This window comes from Leptopilina boulardi, unplaced genomic scaffold (assembly GCF_019393585.1).
Source record: "Leptopilina boulardi isolate dan_hultmark-lab unplaced genomic scaffold, ZJU_Lbou_2.1 LbouV2_384, whole genome shotgun sequence".
Taxonomy (NCBI): Eukaryota; Metazoa; Arthropoda; class Insecta; order Hymenoptera; family Figitidae; genus Leptopilina; species Leptopilina boulardi.
In genome coordinates, this window is record NW_026137956.1 from 1,850,501 (window position 1) to 1,876,727 (window position 26,227).

Sequence of the window (26,227 nt, forward strand, 5' to 3'; positions counted from 1 at the left end):
AAAATTTAAAAAATCCATTTTTTTCGAGTTATCAGTCATTGAAAAAAATTTTCAATTGTTGATAACTTAAGAACAATTAACTTTCGAAAAAAATTGGTTAGAGAAAAAATGTTCCTTATTATATGTAGAATTAGGAAAAAAATATTAAAAATTTTTTTTAAATAATTTTGTTTTTCTCCCATTTTGATCTTATATATTTTTACGACAAATACATGAGGTCAAAATGAGAAAAACAAAATTATTTTCAAAAAATTTTAATTATTTTTTTCCTAGGTCTACACATAATAAGGAACATTTTTTCTCAAAACAATTTTTTTCAAAAGTCAATTGTTCATAAGTTATCAACAATTGAAAAAAATGGGCCATTTTTTTAAATAAATGGTCGAGTAAATGGTCATATCTTTTTCAAAAATCATCGTAGACAAATTTTCAAAAAAGCGTTTAAAAGGTGATAAAATAAGCTTTCAAATGCCGTATCGAGAATTAAATTCTGATCATTTCTTCATAACCAAGATCAATTTGAAATTTACAAAAAAATGAAAATTTTTTTTGTTATTTTAAACAATTAAACAATGCATTTTTTTATTTTCTTTTTTGTATCGTTAAAGTCATAGATATAAGCTTTAAGTTGAATATTTGAGGAAGGTTAAATCTTTTTTAGAATTAAAGATGCAAAACTTTTTGTAAAGCCCTAATATGCTGTAAGGTGGGTAAATATTATTGAGCGGCAGTGTATATATGTATAGTAAATAAATAAAATAAATAAGTCGCATACAATAAAAATTGTTTATCAACAAGTTGACTGTCTATTAAATGTTAAATAAGATTTCTGAGAAATTTAATTAAAATAAAATAAATATAGACTGAATATATACAGGGTGTATCATAACCGGGTACTATCATGAAAACATGTAATCATAAAATATTCTTTGAGTTTTTACTCAATTAATATTCCCTAACAGCATCCGGATATTCAAGAAATCCTACGAACGTTCTAGGGATATCCGGTAATTAGGATATCCATAGATAACCTGAGGACATCGTAGAGATATCCGGCTACGGCTAGGACATTTTGCAAAATTATTCGGCATATTGAATCCGCCATTTTGAATTTTGAAAACTGATATCGGATTTGTAATCAGTAACCCAAATAACCCCTGAGTAACGAGTTTCATGTAAATACAATAATTTTTTTAAAAAATCGTCTGCCATATTGGATTCGCCATTATGAATTTTTAAAAACGGATATCAGATTCGTAATCAGCGACCCAAAAAACCCCTAAGTAATAAGTTTCATGTAAATCCGATAATTTTTTTTTTAAAATCGTCTGCCATATTGGATACGCCATTTTGAATTTTTAAAAAACTGATATTGGTTTCTTAATTAGCGACCCCAAAAACCCTTACGGGTACAATGATCTATAAACTTTGTTGAGTAAAAAAATATACATATATCTGAAAGGGTACAATATTCATTTATGATGTTAATATTCATATATTAAAATTTATAGAGTATTTTTATTTAATCTTAGTAATGAAATAAACTATAGAATTAGATAAATATTCATTTCTCGGAATTTATGAGATTTAAATGTTTGTATCATGTTGAATAGAGGGTTTAGAATCAAAACAAAATCCGAGTCTAATTAGTAACGTGTCAGGACACGTAAATGTATTACTATATATTTCTGTTTTTGAGCTTGGAACGAAATAAAATTTCTACTTATTTTTGTTTCTTTCCACAGCACAAAATATAGTTACCTCTTATTTTTGTTTTGTTCCTTGGCACAAATTATAATTACCACTTATTTTGGATTCGTACCTCGGCACGAAATATAATTACCTCGTATTTTTGTTCCGTTCCTCGGCACAAAATAAAATTGCCTCTTATTTTTGTTTCGTGCCGGGACACAAAACAAATTTCTTAAGTAATTCAGTTTCATGCCTCTGGCACGGAACGGAACAAAATTAAAATTGATTTTAGTTCCGTTTCCGGACACATCCCTGTTAAAAATCAAATAATATTACTGCAATTCATCTGAAAAGAAAAGAAATTGTGCTTTGCAATACACCTTCTGAGTTAGAGTCTCAGCTTTTATAGTATTCAAGACTGATCTCAACTGTGAGAAAAAAAATTAGCATCATCTGGCGGCGTAAAAGTGGAACTATGATGATATACATCTATATTTGAATTTCCCATAAAATTTCCAAAATAATTTCAGACTTGGTATCTTAGATGGACAATTAAAACAATGAAATCCTCACATGACATCCCACATAAATTCCTATGTGATGAATTCTTACATGAAATCCAATAAAGGATCCTATATAGGATTTTATATATCATCCTACATAAGATTTTACATGGATTTATATATATATATATATTTCTGTATGATGAATTCTTATATGAGATCCTATATAGGAAACCATATGAGTTCATACGTACAATGTAAAAAATTTCGGAATTTTTTCCAATAAAATAATAGGATATTTTTCCGAAAGTAGGTGGAAAATACTGTTTTCTGAATGTTTAATAGGAAATATATCCGAAAAAAGGAGAAAAAATACTAATTCCACAGGAAAACGGAAATTCATCTAGAATATTAGGAAAAATTTCCGAAAATGATGGATTTTTTTCCAATATAAGTGGGCAATATTTCTAAAGAAAGTAGGAAAAAAGCTTTTTCCACATAAAACTGGAAATTATTTATCACCATATGGAAAAATTTCAGAAAATGATGGATTTTTTTCAATGTAAGTAGGAAGTACTTCCTATAATATTTGGAGAAATGCTTTTCCATATAAAATGTGAAATTATTTCTATTCTTTATATTTTTTAAGTGTTAATAATTTTCTGGAAAAGAGATTAACTACATACAACAACTAGTGAGAAAAATTTTTTTATACCTATAATAGTGAAAGTCACTTTTTTGTGAAGTGAAAAATTTGATTTAATAATATTCAAGGAGTTCATTAAAAGGTAAATAATAATTAATACTTTTATAACAATACTTTTTTAGGATTCATAAAGAAATGCACTGAGAAAAATGATCAAAAAATTAAACTCAAAATGAAATTTAACTTTTTCTTAAACATCACTAACTACTTTTTATAAATAATGGAAACATTTGTTTTTCTAGGATGTTGATGGACATTAATCCACAAACAGGACACAAGAGAGGAAGAAAAAATAAATAAAAAAAAACGGAAGAGGATTCAAAAGTGATCAGGTTAATTGCAAATATTGTCAGTTTTAATTCATAAATGTGATTTTCCTGAAACCAAAATATTATAAAAGATACACCTCTGCCTTTCTTTAAGAAATATACTTAAGTATTTTAATATTAATAGAATTCGAATAGAATTATTTTTATGTCGTTTTGTAAATAAATTTAACTTTTTATACAAACTTTTATTTATTTATTTATTTATAGCCTTTATTTATCAAATAAGGATAAAATTTCCGATTAGTTTGAAAAAATTATTACTTAACGATAGGATTATTATGGTCCTTGGATTTTTATGTTTCTTGTAATAAAGTATAGAAACTTGAAAAGATTAGAATATTATTATTGTTGCCTTGCTTTTAAATTTTATTTGCGACAATAGTTTTGAAATCGTTCAAAATTTTTGAAAAATTATTTTGCCTAAAGTAGTTGGGAAATTATAAAATTAAGTAAATATTTTTTAACGAATTAGTATTACTTTAATAGTTATCAATTATTATGATAATAATCAATTCTTATATTAATTCGTTAAAAAGTATTTACTTAATTTTATAATTGCAACTACTTTGGGACCGTCCAAAAACAACGTTACCAATTTTTCATACTTTTTAGACCTCCTCCTCCCCTAAAATAGGTAACGTAGTTTATGGACGGCCCCTTTAGGCGAAATAATTTTTTAAAAAAACTTTTTAACGATTTCAAAACTTTTTTGAAAAAGAAATTTAAAAGAGCAAGGCAACAATAATTCTTTTTAATCTTTTCACGTTTCTATATTTTTATTACAAGAAACATAAAATCCAAAGTCAACAATATTTAATAATAATCTTCGAAATGAAGTAAAAATATTTTTTGCATTTTTTAACGAGTTTAAAACTTTTCTTTTATGGAAAAATTACAATGCAGCCAAAATAATAATTCTTCGAACTTTTTCAACATGGTTTCATTCTTCTTCTATCGATAATTTTAATTTATTAGAAAAATAATAATATTCGTCATTTACTATATTAGTTGATATGAAATTTATAATCAGCATCCTCCAAAACTCCCGAGTAACAAGTTTCATATTATTCCATTAAAATCATTGTCTAAATAAACATTTTGTAACCCTTAATATTAAATTATTTAATTTGTTTATAAAATATGAACTTTTTTCCGTTTAATTTTATTTCGTCTAGGAAAGCAGTGTTTTAAACTATAGGATCTTGTATAGGATCCTACATAAAATCCTATATAGGATCTCATGTAAGAATTTATCATACACACTGCAAAAAAAAGTGACTTATTTGGTATCTTACAATAAGATGTAATATGGAAAAATAGTATCTTCCACCTTAAAAAAAGATATTTTGTAAAGTATCTTATTAATATTTAATATGATTTTTGCGTTTTAACAAAAATGAAAATATTTCTTCCATCTTAAATTGTAAGTTACTTCGGTAAGTTTCTATAAGTAACTTGAATTAAGATATTTGTGGGGTCATAAGATGTTTAGAAAAAAGATGCTTGTAAATTCTAAGATACGTCAGAATTTGAAGTTACTAAAATATAAAATACATTAAGCATCTTACATAAGAGGCCATAGTTAACCTCAAAATTTTTTTCATCAAAAATATGTAAAGCACTTTGGCAAAGATACTATTAACATCTTAAACTAAGATATTTTAAATAACTAAAAAGTTACTACCAAAACATCTTAAAAATGACTACCAAAACATCTTATATTAAGATACTTCTTTTTGCAGTGCAGAAATATATTATAAAAATCCATATAAAATCTTATGTAGGATCATATATAAAATCCTATATAGGATCCTATATAGGATTTCATGTAAGAATTCATCAGATAGGAATTTATGTGGGATGTCATGTGTGGATTTCATTGTTTTAATTGTCCATCTAAGATACCAAGTCGGAAATTATATGAGAAATTATGTCGGAAATTATATTGGAAATTTTATGGGAAATTCAAATATAGATGTATATCATCATAGTTCCACTTTTACGCCGCCAGATGATGCTAATTTTTTTTCTCACAGTTGAGATCAGTCTTGAATACTATAAAAGCTGAGACTCTAACTCAGAAGGTGTATTGCAAAGCACAATTTCTTTTCTTTTCAGATGAATTGCAGTAAGATTATTTGATTTTTAATTAAATAATTTTTATTTTTTATAAACTGCTGTCTGCCATCTGAAAATTCCTATATGAAATCCTATATTGTTTTCTTTATATCATTCTATGTGAAATCTTAAATATAAATATTTTAGAATCTACATGAAATCCTATATGATTTCTTATGTTCAAATCAATCATATATATGATCTCACGTGAGGATTTTCAATATGATTTCATGTCAGATAATTTGTAATAATTTTTTATTCAAGAATCGAAAAAAGATTTGATGTATGATTTGATATAGGAAAATTTCTGGTTAAGGATTGAGCAATGAATTTTGGTATGTTTTTTAGTGAGAAAACACGAAGGAAATTGACATAAGAAATTGAAAGAAAAAATTGTAGGATTTCACATAGGAATTTACATAATTTATTACCTAAGAATACGTTTATAAGAATTTACATCGAATCCTACTTTAAATCATGTCTCAATTTCCTATATGATTTTTCATAGGATCCTATATAGTTTCTTACATGACACATAAGATTTTATGTGGATTTTAATATATGAATTTATGTGAGATCCTATATAAGATCCTATATGAGAATTTTCAGAGTAAAAATTTAGTAACTTTAAAATTTAACAATAATGTTACTAAATTTTTACTAGAGCAGGGTGCGATAGTTGACGAGAATTATGACAAGTAGGGACATTGGAAATCATCCAAAAAACTTGTTAGTGATAGCAACAAACTTTTCACGTCAGATACAATAAAATGAAATTGCAATAAATACCTAATTGTACAATAAAAAGTAAATAAATGATAAAATCATGACACAAAACTTTTGACTAAAATTATTCATTACAATGAAATTTAAAAATTTAAAACGTTATTTAGCGTTATTGTCATTATTATATGTTTATACGACGTGTTTATGTTCATGGCGCCGTATGTCATGGTTGGTCCACCCACTGATTTTACAATATTATTATACGTTCTGAAATCGAAAGTTCATTTTTGTATATAAAAAAGAGCCAAAAATGCTATTTCCATTTGAAAAAATTGGATATAATTTTTATTGAATTTTTTAGACCAATTTTGCAAAACGCAAAAAATAATCAACTTTCGGTTCAGAGGACTTATTTCATTTCAATTTTAGATTTTCTTTCTCATTTTTAACTCAATTTCCGTATTTTTTGTCATTTACGGATCAATTTTCTTCATATAACATTAATTTTGTACAGTGACCCAACCATGAAATTTTGGTCCGCGACCGTAACGACAAAAAAATTTTTTTTTTAAATGTCTATAACTTTTACACTTTTGGTCTAATCATTTTCTGATGTTTAAAAGAAACATTCCACTTTGGAAGATCTTTATAACTATATGTGAAAACATCCGAAATTAAGCCCAGAACGAAAGTTACGGCCACAAATCAAATCGTAGCCCAACCGTAGTGACTCTCTCCTATTTAACTGTACTCTATCTAAAGACGGAATGATTTTTTTTTTATAAAATAACATAAATTCCGTGCATTTGGGCTTTAATGATTTAATTTTTCTATTGTAAAATAAATCTGAAAACATATAGGTTTAAAATTCACAAAAACATTTGCAGTTACTAAACTTTTCATTTAAATTTGATTCAAGCTCACAGCGTGTATATAAATGTACAAAAAAATAAATAATTATGAATTGCAAGGGAGTTTTAAGTACCTCTATTATATGACCTTATAATAAATTTAAAAAAAAGACAGCGACAGAAATTTTTAATTTTTGCACTTCTTTCATTGCATCTATTTTAATCATTTATACGATATCTTTTTCTGATCATCAAGACCTGCTAATTAAATTATCCTGCCTAGCCGGCGCCACAAACATCGTCTTGCAAACTTTTCCCTCATATCAATTCACTTTCTATACGTATATACCTACGATAATATTATGTATATATTCCTTAAAGCCAATGTATAAAATGTCTCACACACAAAAAAGGATTGATTGATTAATGATGTAGTAAATTTCAAAATTATTATACAAAAAAAAAAAAAAAAAACATTTAATCGCTTATCGGGCAGTTAGAATTTTTTTACCTACACTTAGAAAAAAACATTGTAATTTAAACATAGAGATCAGTTTCTACGTTTTTGTTTAATTTAACAAAATTTGTAAGTTTTATTTTAATTTATATCGAAAATAAGGATGCATGACTATGTGCTAAAAATCATTAGTTAGAATTTTCATTTAATGGAATTTCATTTGTCGCATAATTATTTTTGAGCCGAATTTTTATTTGTCAGAATTTTTATTTGCTCGAATTTTCGTTTAACATAATAGGCATTTTAAAGAATTTTTATTGAGTAGAATTTCATTGCATAGAATTTTTATTTGTTATAATTTTTATATAACCGATTTTTCACACTACAGAATTTTTACTTAACTGAAAAATCATTTAACAGAATTTCTAATTGATAGAATTTTCATTTGTCCCAAATTGCAAATGGCCGAACAAACAATCGACAGAAAGTTTTCTATAAATTATATACGAATAAAAATGCGAATGTAAATGTTTTTTTTAAAAATAAACTTAAAGTGGAGCAAAAGAATTTCATACTTAGACAAAGTATTATTAGCAAATGAATATATGATGCTAAAATCACGAACTAAAGTTTCTGACGTCAAATGACATGACCACATTAAGAAAGAAAATTTGTCTTAAGATCGAATTACAATATGAGAAAAGTTCTCAATTTTATATTAGATAATATTATGTCATTTATATTTTCATAATAGAATTTTTAAAAAATATTAAATCAAGATATGTAATTTGTAATATTTTAAATTAAAATTTTTTTTAATTAAATTAGAAATTCATATTATAATTGTTTTCGTTTTTTTTCTGCTAAATAATCTAAAATGTTAAAATTTGTTTCAATACGGAAAATACATTATTTTAAAAATCACCACGCCTTTAGAAAATTATACGCAACATAAATTACATTCTGCAGTTTCTGCGTCCATGAGAAGGTCATTGTGCATTCATTGTTTTGCATGAATGACGTGACCATGGAAGTAACATAACTGCAAGAAATGACTAATTCAAAATTATGTCACAGTTCAAGTGACAATTTTTATATAGGAGAAAATTTTTTATTTTATTTATTAATATATTTTAATTGTACACGTAAAAAAATATCAATAAAATTTACAAGATTTTTAAAAAAATTACTATTTTTAATTTGAATTAAATATACATTAAAAAAAAAATTATTTGATTCAAATACTCAATTACTTGACTATTATCAAATAAATATTTATTTGTATCAAATAATTATTATATGAGATGGTATTGGTTTCAAATGTATAAATTATTGGTTCAAATACAATTTATATAATTTAAATAAAAATTATTTGGTTCAAGTAAATATTTATTTGATAATAGTCAAGTAACCGAGTATTTGAATCAAATAAATCTTTTTTTAGTGTAATTTATTTTGAATGTAAATTGAACATTTACAAGAGAACATGAAGACAGCGACACGATTATATCATGCAAAATTCTTATAACTAGAAACGTTTAGGGAAAAAAAATTTTCTCTATATACACTACCGTCGGAAATTGTCGGTACGGCTGACGTGCGAGGAGTAGAAATTTGGTGCTGACTTTAAAGCAAGATATTTGAAGTTAGAAAAAAGATAGAGACTTTTAACTTAGATGGTTGGAAAGCTAATAAAATTCTGCTATCAATAAATTTTTTTTTCTTTTTTTTTTGGTATTTATTACACCGAAAAGATTTCAAGAAAAAATTATGCAATTTTCTACTTTCGTACTAATGTTTTTTAACTCCCGGCATAATCTATAGAATAATGAATGGAAAAATTTGACAATTTTACAACATAATCTTTAGGGTCTTAGCTTTAATTTGCATTTTTGAAAAATAAAAAATGTTTTGTGGTTCCTGAAATATGTTAAAAAAGGTCCGAGCATGTTTTCCTATAACTCAGCCGGGTTGTAGAAAAACATTCTCGAATATTTTTTAACATATTTTAGGAACTACAAAACATTTTTTACTTTTTCAAATTTTAACCCAATCTTTAAGTTTTTAGCTTTAATTTGCTTTTTTGAAACTTCAAACATGTTTCGTAGTTCCTGAAATATGTTAAAAAATATTCGAGAATGTTTTTCTACAACCCAGCAGCGAGGCGGCGAAAAGTGATGATTGATGGCTGAGTTGTAGGAAAACATGCTCGGACCTTTTTTAACATATATTTCAGGAACCACAAAACATTTTTTAAGTTTCAAAAATGCAAATTAAAGCTAAGACCCTAAAGATTATGTTGTAAAATTGTCAAAATTTTTCCATGCATTATTCTATAGATTATGCCGGGAGTCAAAAAACATTAGTTCGAAAGTAGAAAATTGCATAATTTTTTCTTCAAATCTTTTCGGTGTAATAAATACCAAAAAAAAAGAAAAAAAATTTCTTGATAAACATTGAGAAGCAGAATTTTATCAGCTTTCCAACCATCTAAGTTAGAAGTCTCTATCTTTTTTCTAACTTAAAATATCTTGCTTTAAAGTCAGCACCAAATTTCTACTCCACGCACGTTAGCCGTACCGACAATTTCCGACAGTAGTGTATATAGAGAAAATTACTTCTCATTCATAAAAAAAAGACCTTTCTAGCTATATTTAAAAAAACACGAAAACCTGACTAATATCACACACGTATACCGCTCAGGTGAAAATAAACCTACACTAGGGATAACGTCCGGCGACGCATCTGACACCTGAGCTTAAACACTAAAAAAAACCAATCAGATAGGGGGGGATTGTAATAATTTTTAAACATTTAGGGTCAGTTGGGGTAAATAGAAACGGATTTGCTAAGTTTCACTAATAATATGTTTTTTCTTTTAAATCGCAATACTTTCGGTTTTTTGTGTATTGAGTTATTATTTAACTTCCGTGGAACAATTTTGTGGGGTAGTAGAAAATATGGGTATCATTAAATAGCAATAATCAACTGTTTCCATTTACTCCTAAATTTTTCATCTTTACTAAAATTTAGGGGTAAATATGAAACACACAGAAAAAACCTAATCTCAAATTGAGTACAAAATTTATACTTAATTTGATAAGCATCAAAAATGAGATAGGCAGATGGCGCCACGTTCAATGTCATTTAACATGCACTCATTTTGAAATGCATAAATATGAGTTCAACTTTTTTCTATGCAGTCATTATTTCTTAGAAAATTTGAGAAAAAATTAATTTTAAGTATGCAAATGTTAAAAAATACAAAGAATTACGTAAAAAAATGGTGTTAGTTATAAAATAATTCAAACTAATAAATAATAATGCATTACATAAGTTTAAAAATAAGCCATGTTAAATATACTATGTAATGATGAGAATATAGATATGAATACTATTTTCAATGCATTTTTATAATGCTGAAAATAGTGTTGTAGTTGATAGAAACAATTTTCTCTCTCTCTCTCTCTCTAATATAAGAAATATTGCTGAAATTTCTGTTTCTATTTATCCCTAATTTCCAGATTTAGGGGTAAATAGAAACAAACAGTCTCCTATTTTTAATTAAATTTTTCAAAATGAAAAAATCAAAATTGATTTTCGTTGTAGTATTAATAAGAGATAATTATAAATAATAATATGAATTTTTAGTTTATTTTTTTCCAAATGCGAGTCAAAAAGTCTTTGATTTTCAAGTATATAAAAATAACAATTAAATAAAAGGGGATATAACAATATTGACCCCTTCGCAGTTGAGTAGAAAAATCGTTTGTGGGCCCAAAACGGTACAAAAAAAAGTTTCCAAAAAAATTTTTTATCATCATATTAAAGGTTTTTGGGGTCGTTGAATCCAAATTTGAGGTCAGATTTTAAAAATTCAAAATGGCGGACCTAATATGGCTACCCAATATAGCGGAAAAATTTTAAATTAATTCGATTCGTTCAAAATTCGGTACTCGGCGATTTTTGGGGTCGCTGAATCCAAATTTAATGTCAGATTTTAAAAATTCAAAATTGTGGACCCAATATGGCATTAGTATACACATTGACACTCAATTCTAATTATGTTTAGTATTTGTTTTCTAATATGAACATGTGCGATTCCAAGTGAGATTTTGACTTTTTCGGAGTAGGTTAACCGATTGCAATGAAACTTTGGAATTTTGTTATATATAGTAAGACTAATCTTTAACGTAAATTTCAGCCTAAAATATTTGTTAGTTTACGAGATTTGCAATAATAACAAAAAATTTAAAACTGCTGTATCTTCCGTTCTAATAAACGAATTGAGGTCTACTTTTTTTTAAAATGTCAAGGAAAATGAGAGGAATAAATCTCTTTCAGAACATTTTTTTATAATTTTACAACTAAAAAAATTATTAAATAATAATTGAATAACTTTCGCGCGACTAACTAAAATTCAATCACTTAAACGCTAAAATGATCTTACCTGTGTTTTCTTTAATGTTCCAAAGGATTTTTATTGTAAATGTAAGTTTAACTTAAGAAATTTTATTAATTTATTAGTATAAACAATTGAGATTTCTGCTAGTTGACGTGCAGACGACATTGCGCACGCAGCATTCTCACATAGCCAACTGACGTGATTCGTGGACTAAATTGGCTATGTGAGAATGCTGCGTGCGCAATGTCGTCTGCACGTCAACTAGCAGAAATCTCAATTGTTTATACTAATAAATTAATAAAATTTCTTAAGTTAAACTTACATTTACAATAAAAATCCTTTGGAACATTAAAGAAAACACAGGTAAGATCATTTTAGCGTTTAAGTGATTGAATTTTAGTTAGTCGCGCGAAAGTTATTCAATTATTATTTAATAATTTTTTTAGTTGTAAAATTATAAAAAAATGTTCTGAAAGAGATTTATTCCTCTCATTTTCCTTGACATTTTAAAAAAAGTAGACCTCAATCCGTTTATTAGAACGGAAGATATAGCAGTTTTAAATTTTTTGTTATTATTGCAAATCTCGTAAACTAACAAATATTTTAGGCTGAAATTTACGTTAAAGATTAGTCTTATTATATATAACAAAATTCCAAAGTTTCATTGCAATCGGTTAACCTACTCCGAAAAAGTCAAAATCTCACTTGGAATCGCACACATATATGTCCAAAATCACAAAGGTGGCACGTGAAATAAAAAGCAATTAGAAAAATTTAATTATAGAAATCATTATTACTCACGTATTTAAAATAATTTTCATTTTCTATTTTAATGATTAAATTCAAAAATTGAGGTTATTTTAAAAATTAAACATTTCAGGTTATGTTTGTTACGTTAGTAGAAAAAAATTCAAATATTTCGCAGGTTGTGTCGTTAGATTCGTAGAAACAAAATTCTACTTACCAATCGCGAATTCCCTCGACGGAGCGATAGCAGGGGCCATGCTTTCTCTGCATCCTCCTTCCTGACCTTCAGTCTAAAACAAAGAAAAACAAAAATATTTAAAAATAGTAAAAAATTATTAAAAAAATTCTATTACATAAACAGGATGGTTAAAATTCTTTACACTGTCCTGTTCTTTTTTTTTGTAATTATTAATTACATATAAAATAAAAAATCTTACAGTGTACATCCTTCGCCCATGCCCAATATCCATCCAGGATCAGCATTCGAACGTTGTTTACCAGGTTGGAAGAAAAATACTCACACGCGATTTTAAAAATTTCGAACACTCCCGAACCACGTGTTAATTGTAAACATTAAACTTATTTAATTTTTACATGTGACGTTCCACGAAAAAAGGGAACTTAAGAGGCAAAAAAAAATTTTGGTTACGTTTGTGATTTTTTCGATTGAAAATAAACAAAGAGTATCAACTCTTAATACAAATCATTGATGTTTATGTCTTTATTAAATCTAAAATATTCAATAGAATCTGATATTGCCCCGTGTGGAAATTAATCGTGGAAGTCTAGCTATATAGCTAGCGCCACAACTGGATTCGTGATAACAGTCTATAGCCTAGCGATTTCACCTAGCCCCGTCAATGGCGCGAGTTCATTCTGCTAGAATGCAACATAACCTAATCCAATAGAATACAAATCTTTGTATATAGTGTTATAATAATAATACAAACAAAATTCAAGATTAAAAAAAACTACAATAACGAAAATTTATTTGGTAATTTATGGAAATTTATGAGGTAATTTATGAAATTTTTTAGGTAATTTATAATTATAATACAAACAAAATTCAAGATTCAAAAACTATTGCAGAAAATTTACATGATAATTTATGGAAATTTATGCGGTAATTTATAAAATTTTTGAGGTAATTTATAATTTTAATATAAACAAAATTTAAGATTTAAAAATTATTGCGGGAAATTTATGCTGTAATTTATGAAATTTATGCGGTAATTTATAATATATAAAAGAAAAACTTGAAAACTAATTTTGGAAATTTATAGGGTAATTTATGGTATTTTATTTGGTAATTTAAGAAAATTTACGTGGTAATTTATGGAAATTTATAAAATTTTTGAGGTAATTTATAATTGTAATACAAACAAAATTTAAATTTTTTTTAAATAATTGCAGGAAATTTATGCGGTAATTTATAAAATTTATACGGTATTTTTGAAATTTATGCGGAAATTTATAATGTATAAAAGAAAAATTTGAAAACTAATTTTGGAAATTTATGGTATGGTAATTTATGAAATTTTTAAGGTAATTTATAATATATAAAAGAAAATGTTAAAAACTAATTTTGGAAATTTATACGGTAATTTATGGTAATTTATAGAATTTTATGTGGTAATTTAAGAAAATGTAATGGAAATTGTATCTTAATTTTTAAATTTCACCATTCCCGCAATACTAGCTAGTGGCTAGAATACAAAATTGTGACAAATGGGCCTAGCGCCATTACAGTGTCACGGAAAGCTAGGATGGTGCCATCATAGCGCCACGATATTTTTCTACACGGGATGATTTTACATAATAAAAAATGAATATTTAATCACTAAACAAAACCTAAAATTTGTTGCCTTTAATGTCTTTTTTCTCGTGAAGCATCACATTATGCGATCGCGGTTTTAAATATTACGGAAACACTCCCGATATTAAATATTTTAATTGTACTGAAAGTAAATTTAAAAAATTAATATAATACTCTACATGTCACTCAGCCACCGGTTTAAAAAATACGAGCACTCCCGAAAGCTAAAAATTCACTTGTAAAAAGTAAAAAATTTCACGAACACGTGGTCTTCAGGTTGGACGCGACGATACTTTTCGAAAATGTACGCAGAATAGTTTTGAGCGACGCTACTGCAGTGATCATCCCCCACTCCTGAAAAATTGTTGAAGAATGAAATAAATTTGAAAATCACACACTTTTATTTTAGTAATTCTTGTTTAAATATTATAATATTTATATTATAGATAATAATATTAAATAATTATATATATATATATATATATATATATATTAATATTAATTAAAAATCCCCACCATTTATAAAGTTTTGAGTGAAATTATAAAAATTATAAAACAAAAAAAAAGGGCGCATATATTTTCATGAGACTATGTGATTTTAAAATTAACACAATTTTGAATTAAATCAATTTTAAATAATGATATGGATTAAAATAATTATTATTTTACAAAAACTTTTTTACTATAAGCTTTATTTATGTTAAAAATAAAAATTTGTTTTTATCTAAAAAAGAATTTTTCATTTCAATATATGCTATATCGACGTAATCTAATTTATTGTTTTAAGATTGTATTGACCTTCGATTTTATTTACAATGCATTCACAGTAATTTAATTTAGCCAATAGGGCTGTAAAATCACACGTAATGCAATGTTGACAAAAAGAATAATATACACACACGGAAAAAATTTGTGCAAGAATCATTCTTAAATTTGTTAAGGAACTGAGGATATGAGAATAATTTAAGAAATCTTATTTATATTTTCTTTGAAAAGTTCTAAGCAGTATTTCTATAAGAATTGTAGAGAAATTCAAGACAACTTCCTAAACTCACTACAGAAAGTCTTGAACTTGTTTTAGAATAAATTTTTACGTTTGCGAGAAAAAAAATTTACTCTGGGAGGACTCGATCCCACGTCCTCGAGAGTCCAAAAACTGCGCTTTACATCTCTCAGCAACCTTAGAAGCTTATGATATTATGCATTGGAAACATATTTGACGCAACCAATCCCTGCCAAGTGCTTGGTTACTGTACTGTGTCTTCTAAAACAGTTCAAGAAACTTTCAACGCCCAGTGACTGGGATATTCCGATCGCGGCATTAACAAGAAGTCTTCCAATGTCATAATAAAAATACAAGTATTTTCTTGAATGATTTTTGTATTTTTCTGTAAATTTTGCAGAATTTTTCTCGCGTCCTCAGTTCCTGAACAAAATTCAGGAATGATTCTTGAACAAAGTTTTTCCGTGTACTGTAAAAAAGGGTTTTAATTTTACTATTTAATCTGAAAGTGCAATTCTTCCCCTTTAAAACCTATTTTGAAAATTTAAAAAATCTTCATTCGTCTCTGAGTAATCGTTCATTCAAGTTTCTGACTATGGCGAATTCTTCGATGATTTTTTGAAAATCGATTGTATTTGCTTGTAATTTGTTACTCGAGGGTTTTTGGGGTCGCTGAACAGGAATTCGATGGCAGATTTTCAAAATTCATAATGTATTCAATATGGCAAACGATTTTTTTAAATATCGAAGAATTCGCCATACTCAGAAACTTTAATGAACAATTACTCAGAGACAAATGAGGATTTTTTAAATATTCAAAATGGGTTTTAAAGGGGAAGAATAGCACTTTCAGACGCCTTATTGATCTTTTGGAAAAAAAATTATCTCTTGATGTTATACATGACCTCAAATGCAGTTAAAAAACGGGTTTTTTGCACATTAAGGTTATCATATATCGAAAACCAAACGTGTAGAGTCAATTCTGAGGCCGGATTCGGATTTAGCACGTAGAAAGCCTTTGGAAAAGTATTGTCTGATTCTTGAAAAAAAAATTGAATCAAATTTTGTTGGCCTGTGTAATTGTAAAGAAAATAGTCATTTTACCTCTAATAAAGTATAGTCATGAACAAAATATATTTTGGTCCAAAAAATTACTTTCAGTTTATGAATACCTGCGTTTATACAATATATAGTGGTCATTTTTAACCCTTAAATATTTTTGCACAAAAATTTAATCTAAGGTAGTTTATGATGTGTTTTTTAAAATGTAATTAATTTTACAGAGATTAATTTATCTCAAGTTAGTTAAAAAAAATTGTGAAATATTGCGTGTTTTTACTTAAAAATTCATGAGTTTTGCAGATTAAAATGTGACTTTTTAGGTTAAAATTAAAAATTTATAATTCTTAATGTTTGAAACTAATTTATTCATTTGTATCGAATTAGTTGTGTCAAAAAACTTAGAAAATTGCTAAGAATATGTCAAACTAATATATTGCTATAAAAAATGCTCGGGTCTACTGGACCCATGGTGCCAATTAAGGGTTAAAAATCGTTTGAAATGTTTTTAGGATCGCCAATTACGTATGTAATGTCAGTTTTTCAAAATTCAAAAAAGCGGATTCAATATGGTGGACAATTTTTTTTAAATTCATTGGTTTCACTAGAAACTTGTTACTCAGGTGTTTTTGTGGTCACTAAATACAAATTTAATATCAGATTTGTAATCAGCAATCTTGAAAACCCCAGAATAACAAGTTTAAAGCAAATACAAACGGTTTAAAAAATTGTCGACCTTCATATTGGATCCGCCATTTTGAATATTGAAAAACTAACATAGGATTCGTAATTAGCGACTATTAAGACTATAAGAAACAATTGTCTAAAAAATAATATACATAGGAGATAATTTTTTAGAGTTATAACCAAACATAGCTTTGTATGAATCGAAATGGAATCAAGATCAACAGTTTTTAAAATGTTGACATAATATCGGACTTTAAAAATCAAAATATTCAGATAAAATTTATATACTAATCTTTAAATCATTTTACAATTATTATTATTAATTTTTTTTTGCACACCTGTTAATAATTAACAAAATCAATTTGATCGTAATTAAAAATATATCAAGATTTTCGTACATTTTAATGATTTATATTTATATATTTGTTTCCTTATCTGTTATCTCAAATATAAATAGATAAGTTGAACACCTGTTGAATATATCTTTTTCATCACTTTAGTAATATTTTCCTTTCGGAATTCTTGATAATAATTTTTCATCACATTTTTTATTATTTAACCTATATGCGTTTGCAGTCTTTAATAATAAAAACGTTAATTTTATAAATTTAACTCTATTTATAATATTGTAATTAATAAATATGTGTTTTTCAGCTTTTTTATAAAGAATACATCAAAAATTGCCAAAGTTGATTACATTGACAAAAAAAAAAAACTATAGTACTTATATACATAAAAGGTCAATGATAGCATCGAGGAAGAAAAGAAATTCAATAGAAGAAAAAATAATTGAAAATAAATTTTAAATAATATTTATATATTATATATAAATAAAAAATGACTCAAATCGAAGAGAATCTAGTGAATGGGACATGTTCTCTAAAGGAAAATGAAATTGAACTTGTGGAAAATGAAGATGACGATGATGATTATTGCAATGATTATTTTCCCAAAGACGCTGACAATGATTTGGAATTGAATAAAAATAATGTTGAATATATTCCAAGAATCAAATGGCCTGATCTTGCTGCACAAATGTTTATTCATTTTGGTTGTGTTTATGGATTTTACCTTTGTCTTACACAAGCTAAGGCTCTCACGTCACTTTGGGGTAAGGATTTTATATTTTTTTTTCTTTATAAAAAAAAAGAGAAATTTTTCATTGAAATTTTTTTAAAAATATATAGGGTCAATTTTTTTTTATTTCACTCAAAAATAGTTGCGGTCAATTTTTTCAAGAAAAATCTAATAATTCCTTAATAATAATTATAAATTTTTATGCTTTTAAAAATTTATTAAGAGCGAATGATTATTCCATAAAAATTATTAATTAAAATTTTCTTTTTAAAGGATTTTTTTTTATAAATAATTATTTTTTAAACAAATATTCATTTTTTGAATTAGCATATTTAACAGAATTTCTTTTTATACGAATTCTGACTCAACAAAATTTTTAGCTACCGAATTTTTGTTTAGCAGAATTTTTATTTTACAGTCATTTTCTTTATATGGCTTTTTATTTAAAAGAATTTTAATTTAACAGAATTTTCATTTAATTGAATTTTATGTGATTCGAATTTTTCGGCACAATTTTTAAAATTGACCGAAATCTTTGTCAATTGTTTGTTCGGACATTTGTAAAAAGAAATTTTATCGAATGCTAATTCAAAAAATGAAATTTCATCTAAAAAATAATTATTCTTAATAAAATTCTTTAAAATGAAAATTCCAATTAATGATTTTTATAGGATAATTATACGCAAAAAAAATCAATCAATAAAAGTCTTATTTTTCTTTTGGATAATAAATTGTATTACGTCGCGAATATTTTAGAAAATTTTCAAGAAATTATGTTTAGCAAATTACATAATGATTTGTGACTAGTAAAAATAAGATTGTACGATTCTACATAAAGATACATATATTTATAATAAAAGTATCAATTTTGAAATAATATAAATAAATAATATTTTTCTTGGAAAAATATATATTATATATAGATATGAAAAATTATACATAAAAAAGTTAAAGTTTTGAATTGTATGAAAGCACTTGTAAAGTCACGCAACTTGTTTCTGTATATAGCTATATATAACTAAAAACGATTTAAGAATGTATTTTCAAAGAAACCATTGTAAAATGAAGCACGGTATATTTGGTATACAATATATTCTTATCAATTTTAATCTTTCGTCTTATAAACTATGTTTTACGTGAAAATAACGCGTATATAGAAGTATTAGAACACATAAACCAAGTTTATAAACACGCAAACCTTATATATTTTTTATTATTATTGATTTCAGCTTTCGTAACGATTTACACCTCTGGCTTTGGTATCACCGCTGGGGTTCATAGGCTTTGGTCCCATAGAGCTTATAAGGCAAAATGGCCATTAAGATTGTTACTAGCGTTTCTTTTCACAATAACCGGACAGGTATATTATATATATATATATATATGTTTCATATTGTTTATTACACAGCCCCACAAAAAAAAAAGTGTCATGTACTTTTGACCGGAATACCCTAACCCTATGTATTTTGACGCACTGGACACGAATCCGAAGTCCGTTTTGCTCCATCACGTCAGGATTTTTTTCTAACCTCAAAAAACATGTCGGATTTTGAATAGGCGATTTTTTTAAAAATTGATGTATTAACTTCAAACTTGGTATCTGGGGTTTTTTTGTGTCGCTGATTACGAATCTGAAGTTAGATTTTCAAAATCCAAAATGGCGGATTCAATATGGCAGACGAATTTTGAAAAAATTTTAAGATTTATTTCAAACTTGGTATCTACAAAACTGCCAAGTTTCAGAAAAATCGGCGTATGGCACAATTCCCTAGTGTTACTTTTCAGCAACTTAGAAAACCTGTAGATACCAAATTTCATAATAATCTGACAATTTTTTAAAAATAATTCCTTAATATTGAATCAGACATATCGAATTTCGAAAATCTGACATCTGATTCGTAATCAGCGACCCAAAAAACCCCTAGATACCAAGTTTGAAGTAAATAAATTAATTTTTTAAAAAATCGCCTATCTCTCAAAATCCGACATGTTTTTTGAGGTTAGAAAAAAATCCTGACGTGATGGAGGAAAACGGACTACGGATTCGTGTTTAGCGCGTCAAAGTACATAGGGATAGGGGATTCCGGTCAAAAGTATATGACACTTTTTTTTGTGGGGCTGTGTTATTTATCGTCATAAATAAAAAATCTTCAGAAAAAGGAAATTGTGCCAGGAAAAAATACTATATTGTAATTTTAAGGTAAATGTCCCAGTTTCTCGCCACTTTAAAATTTTGATACGATCCAAAAGTTAGCCATCACGATCTAAAAGCTGGTCACTATCTTAATAAAATTAAATGATCAAGTTTTGGATCGTGGCTAACTTTTAGGTCGTACCAATCTTAAGGTGGCTAGAAACTGGGAAATTATCTTATAATTCATGAAATAAATTTTTTCCATTTTTTTTTTACAAAGACTTTTGTACAAAGTTTAAACTTTTTTTAAATGTTGGTTTAATGTAGGTCCAATATAGGTTCAATATTGATCAATGTAGGATCAATAGAGAATCAATGTAGATTAACTGTAATTTAATTGAAGGTTTAATATAGGTTTAATGTAGGTCTAAGGTATGTTCAATGTCGGTTCAATGGCAATGTAGGTTTAACGTAGATTCAATTATACAGTAGGCTTAAAGTAAGACTTATGCTATGAGCGAGTTAGAAATTATATTCGGTCAAGTTTGTGTCTCATATTGAAACTAGCTTCCTTTCGGGTTTGAAACAAAACTTATTTTTTCCTTTGTACTGTATTAGAAAAAAAGTTTTCCCCATTTTGAAATACATTATATTAATTTTTGATATAAAAAGTCTTTCAGTATGTAGATATACAATGCTAATTCAATGTAAGTTTAAGTAGGTTCAATATAAGTTCAAATTATATTCACATTAGTTAATAGTAGTAGGTTTAAAGTAAGTTTATTATAGATTCAATGCAGATTCAATGTAGGTAGATTTAAAATAGGTTCAATACAGATTTAATGTAGGTTCAATGTAGGTTTAAATTAGATCACAGTAGTGATTCACTAAAACTATACAAGGTTCAATGAAGCTTCAATATATAGGTTTAAAGTAGGTTCAACGTAGGTTTAAATTAGGTTCATAGTGTTTTGTAGTAGAAGGTTTGAAGTAGGTTTAGTGTAGGTTAAACGTAGGTTCAATAAAGGATATAGGGTCAATACAGAATCAATGTATTTTAAACAGGGACTTGTTCAAATCATTCGTGTCGTTTCCGTTTCTGTTCTGTACACAACACATTTACACATTGACTAATGTGTTGTGTCCGAACACGAAACATTTCCCCATTGACTAATGTGTTGTGTTCTGATACAACACATTTCTACATTGATTATCGTTTCGTGTTAGGACACGACACATTTTCTCATCGAATAATGTTTCGTGTCCGGACCCGACACTTTTGAAATAAAAAAATGTTTTCGTGTCCGAACACGATACATTTTCTTGTCGAGTAATGTTTCGTGTCCGAACACGATACATTTTCTTGTCGAGTAATGTTTCGTGTCAGAACACGACACATTTTCTCATCGAATATCGTTTCGTGTTTGTATCTGACACTTTTGAAATAAAGAAATGTTTTCGTGTTCGGACCTGACACATTTAAAATAATAAAATGTTTTGTGTCCAGACACAACACATTTTCTCATTGAATAACGTTTCGTGTTTGGATACGAGACATAATTCTTTTTTAATGTTTCATGTCTAGTCACTGAAATATTTAATAAATTAATTTAATTTAATATGAATAATTTATTATAAATTTAATTAAATTTTTAATCTTTGTAATGGTGGAGGGGAGAGGAAAGGAGAGTTGCTAGTTTTTGGGATCACTGAATCCAAATCTAATTTCACAAATGAAAAAAATAAAAATGGCGTAACAAGTAAATTTGTTCATGAGAATATTTTACAATGAGAAAGTGGGTCCTATCCGGACACGAAAACATTTAAAAAGTTTTAGTATCGTGTTCGGAGACGAAAACTCTTGATAATTTAAAAGTGTCGGGTGTGGACACAAAAACATTTAAAAAATTTTAAAGTGGCGTGTCCGGACACGAAAACATTTATTTTTTTTTAAAGTGTCTGGTCGGGACACGAAAACATTTCATTAATTTAAAAGTGTCCGGTTAGGACACGAAAACATTATAAATTATTAAACGTGTTTGTGATTGAACACGACACTACATAAAATTGATTTGGCGTTTTGTTTCGTTTCCGTGTCAGTCCCTGATTTTAAATGCAGGTTCAAAGTAGCTTCGATGTAGATTATATTCTGATTCAATGTAGATTAAATGTAGGTTGAAAGTAGGTTGAATATAGGTTCATCTTAGTATACTAGGTTAAATTAACTTAATTTAATTCAAAGTAGGTTAAATATAATGAAGGTTAAATATAATGAAGGTTCAATACAGAATCAATGTAGGTTCAGTATAGGATGTAGTGTCAATATATAATCAATGTACATAGGTTCAATGTAGATTCAATGCAGATTAAATGTAGGTTTAATGTAGGTTGGTATTAGATTCATAGTAGTTAGTAGTAAAGAGATTAGATTTAAAGTAGGTTTAATATAGATTTAACGTAGATTCAATATAGAATCAAAGATATTTCACTCTAGGTTCAAAATAGGATAAAAATAGACATAATATACGTTCACGTATATCGTACTTTCCATAATTATGTTTGATGGAGGGTCAATGTATGTTCAAAGTTGGATTAATTAATACAACATCTAATATAATATAAATAACTAAAAATAAAAATATTAAATAAAAGTAATTATAAAATAATAATAATAAGAAGAAGAACATAATTATAATTCTTACCTTACAGAGAGATATACATACATGGGTTCTGGACCATAGAATCCACCATAAATACAGTGAAACTGATTCTGATCCACATAATGTCAATAGAGGATTTTTCTTTGCACATGTGGGATGGCTGTTTACTACTCCACATCCAAATGTTGAAGCTAAACGAAAAATAGTAGACATGCGTGATTTAGAAATGGATCCAATTATTATGTGGCAAAAGAGGTAATATTTTTAAATTATAAATTATTTTTCAATAAATAATTAATTACTATATATATTATTGAATATTTAATAAAGTATAATAATAATTGAATAATAATAAAGTAATATATATCTCTTAACTATATAAAGAGATATCTTTATTATTTATTATATATTGCTAATATATTGAACAATAATATATCAGAAATTTAATTCACTTCCAGGCTATATATTCCTCTTTTCGCTTTGCTGGCTATTGCACTTCCAGTATGGGTGCCTTATTATTTTTGGAATGAAACACTGTGGAATTCATTCTGGGTAAACTTCAACTTCCGCTTTTCTATCACATTGAATATCGCCTTTTTTGTCAATAGCGTTGCACACTTGTGGGGACAACGACCTTACGACAAGTAAGCATAATAATAATTTTTTGCTACTATTTTTTTTTTAAATAATTCATTATTAAAACACATGATTCAGTAGTATTTTTTAAAAAAATATATTTTTATTAAATTATTTTGTTTTTTTTTTGTATGTTTTTATGGCAGATTCATACTTAGTGTTTAGTAAATTTTCATTTAACTCCTATATTTAACACAATTATTATTAAAAAGAATAAAATTTTTATTCTATTAAGCCATTTCATCCGTGAAGTCCGTTTTTTTTCCTCCACATTTTTGCTCTCGCCATTTTCAAAATTCATGGACTAAAAAAAATTGTCAATAGATGTTTCTTATGTATTTTTTAGTCCTTTTTCAGAATCTACAAGAAAATTTAATTTTTAACTTAAGGATAAAAAGTTATGATTGTTTAAACAAAAAAAAAAACGAATTTTTTGGGGTTTTTTTTTCATAAAAACTGATTCCGAATTTGAAGTCAGATTTTCAAAATTCAAAATGGCGGATCCAATATGGCGGACGATATTTTGAAAATCGAACGCGATCGACTTGAAACTTGTTACTATGACATATTGGATCGGACATTTTGAATTTTGAAAAATTGACTTCAAATTCGGAATCAGCGAGACCATAAACCCCCGAGTATAAAGTTTTGTAGATATTTGTCTAATCTTTTAATAGCGGGACTGAAAGATTTAATTTTAGACATTTTGGCAACCATTAGTGAGGCGCCATTTTCAATTTTGAAAGGATAAAAATTTCTTATAATCACCAAATGAAAGGGCAGACATTTTGGACGCGATATTTTACCATTTCAAATTTTTCCTGATCCGATTTTGAATCAAAAATATAGTTTTAATGAAAAAAAAAACCAAAAAATTCGTCTTTTTTTTGTTTAAACAATCATAACTTTTTATCCTTAAGTCAAAAGTTAAATTTTCTTGTAGATTCTGAAAGAGGACTAAAAAATACATAAGAAACATCTATTGACAATTTTTTTTAGTCCATGAATTTTGAAAATGGAGAGAGCAAATGTAGAGGAAAAAACGGACTTCTCAGACGAAATGGGTTAATAAAATCGAATGCTCTCTGAAATTGTATGGCAAAAAGAGACCTTTAATTATTATCGACCTATATAAACGGCACTGAATGTGAAAATGATAAACTTTGATTTTAAAATATTTTTTTCTCGAAACATGGACACTTCTTACAAAAACTGCCAAAATACCAAGGATCCTGATTTTACAAATATCCGAAATCCGAAAGATTGTGCTAATCCATAAAAAAACGCGACTGCAAAACAAAAAGTAGGAAAGTACTATAATGACAGCTGCGACATTGTGCTTCCTGCATGCTTCTGCCATCTGACGGCGGCAGGACGAAATGAACCTGTTATTATATTACTTTTCTACTTTTCGTTTTACAATCGCGTTTTTGTATGGATTCGCACAATTTTTTTGGATTTAGGAAATTTGTAAAATCAGGATCCATGGTATTTTGTCCGATTTTATAAAAAGTGTCTGTGTTTCGAAAAAAAAGTATTCTAAAATCAATATTTATCATTTTCACATTCAGTGCCGTCTTTATAGAGGGCGATAATTAAAATTCTCTCTTTACCAAAGAATTTCAGAGACCGCTTGCGACACTATTAAATAAATTTTTTTTTCTATCATTTTAGAAACATTTCCCCAGTGGAAAATATTGCAGTATCTTTAGCAGCTCTTGGTGAAGGTTGGCATAATTATCATCATGTTTTCCCCTTCGACTATAAAACTGGAGAACTTGGTAATTATTCATTCAATTGGACAACAGGTTTTATTGATTTCTTTGAGAAAATCGGTTGGGCCTACGATCTCAAGAGTGTCTCACCGGAAATGGTGCGACGTCGTGCAGCCAAATGTGGCGATGGTAGTCACGAGAAACAAATATGGGGTTTTGGTGATCGTGACATGATAAAGGAAGATTTTTGCGAACTCAAGAAAATGGAAAGGAAAAATAATTAAACTCAGAGACTGATTAATTATGTATTAGAAACAAAAAAAAAAAAAACGTCCAATGTTCTTGCGACTTGAAAACTACTTTTTTTTTACTATATAAAGTAGGTCTTCCGTTAAAAAAAAAAATACCTTAGAAATGTTGTCTTTGGTTATTTGTCAAGATTTATGTCATGAATTTATATTTTGTGATATTGCGGTCAGTATATATATATCTATATTTTATTTCTACGTAATTTTTAATTTACTTAATAGTTTTATTAAGTTTATTATATAACTAAATGTTACATATTTTCCTCCATTTATATATGAATACAAAGAACAACAAATTTTTTTTAATTGTTAATATCATATATTATTTTGATTGTTTAAATTATTTTTGCATGTTTCCAAAATTCTAAATGTTTATGAGAACCAAATTTTATTTTTAACAGAAAAAAAAAAATTATTATTTCATCCTTATAATATTTGAGAAAAGAGAGATAAAAAAAAACAAAATTTGAATTTAATAAAAGAGTAGTTATGTAAGTAAAAAAAATACATTTGCTGAAATTTTTAGAACTTCAAGATAATATACTTTTGTGTGCCTTATGAATAATAATTTCAATGTTAAACTATATAATGAATGTTC

At 26.9% G+C, this 26,227-nt stretch overlaps 2 protein-coding genes across 3 annotated transcripts in view; one reads left to right on the forward strand and one right to left on the reverse strand.

Annotated features, from left to right (window-relative positions):
* Positions 1-13,198, reverse strand: part of LOC127288287 (acyl-CoA Delta-9 desaturase-like) — an 87,393-nt gene extending 74,195 nt beyond the window's left edge. Inside the window, exons 1-2 of the mRNA XM_051315652.1 lie at positions 12,972-13,198; positions 12,752-12,824 (exon numbers count right to left, since the gene is read on the reverse strand). The gene's annotated coding sequence lies outside the window, so the exon portion shown is untranslated. The remainder of the gene's footprint in view (positions 1-12,751; positions 12,825-12,971) is intronic.
* The window catches only part of LOC127288289 (acyl-CoA Delta-9 desaturase-like), a 40,928-nt gene extending 14,979 nt beyond the window's left edge, over positions 1-25,949 (forward strand). For both annotated transcript variants that reach the window (XM_051315660.1, XM_051315659.1), the window contains exons 2-6: positions 17,754-18,210; positions 19,406-19,536; positions 23,020-23,225; positions 23,429-23,614; positions 25,281-25,949. In XM_051315660.1, coding sequence (XP_051171617.1) covers positions 17,937-18,210; positions 19,406-19,536; positions 23,020-23,225; positions 23,429-23,614; positions 25,281-25,605 — 1,122 coding nt within the window. In that variant the 5' untranslated portion in view covers positions 17,754-17,936 and the 3' untranslated portion in view covers positions 25,606-25,949. The remainder of the gene's footprint in view (positions 1-17,753; positions 18,211-19,405; positions 19,537-23,019; positions 23,226-23,428; positions 23,615-25,280) is intronic.
* The last annotated feature ends 278 nt before the right edge of the window (positions 25,950-26,227 follow it).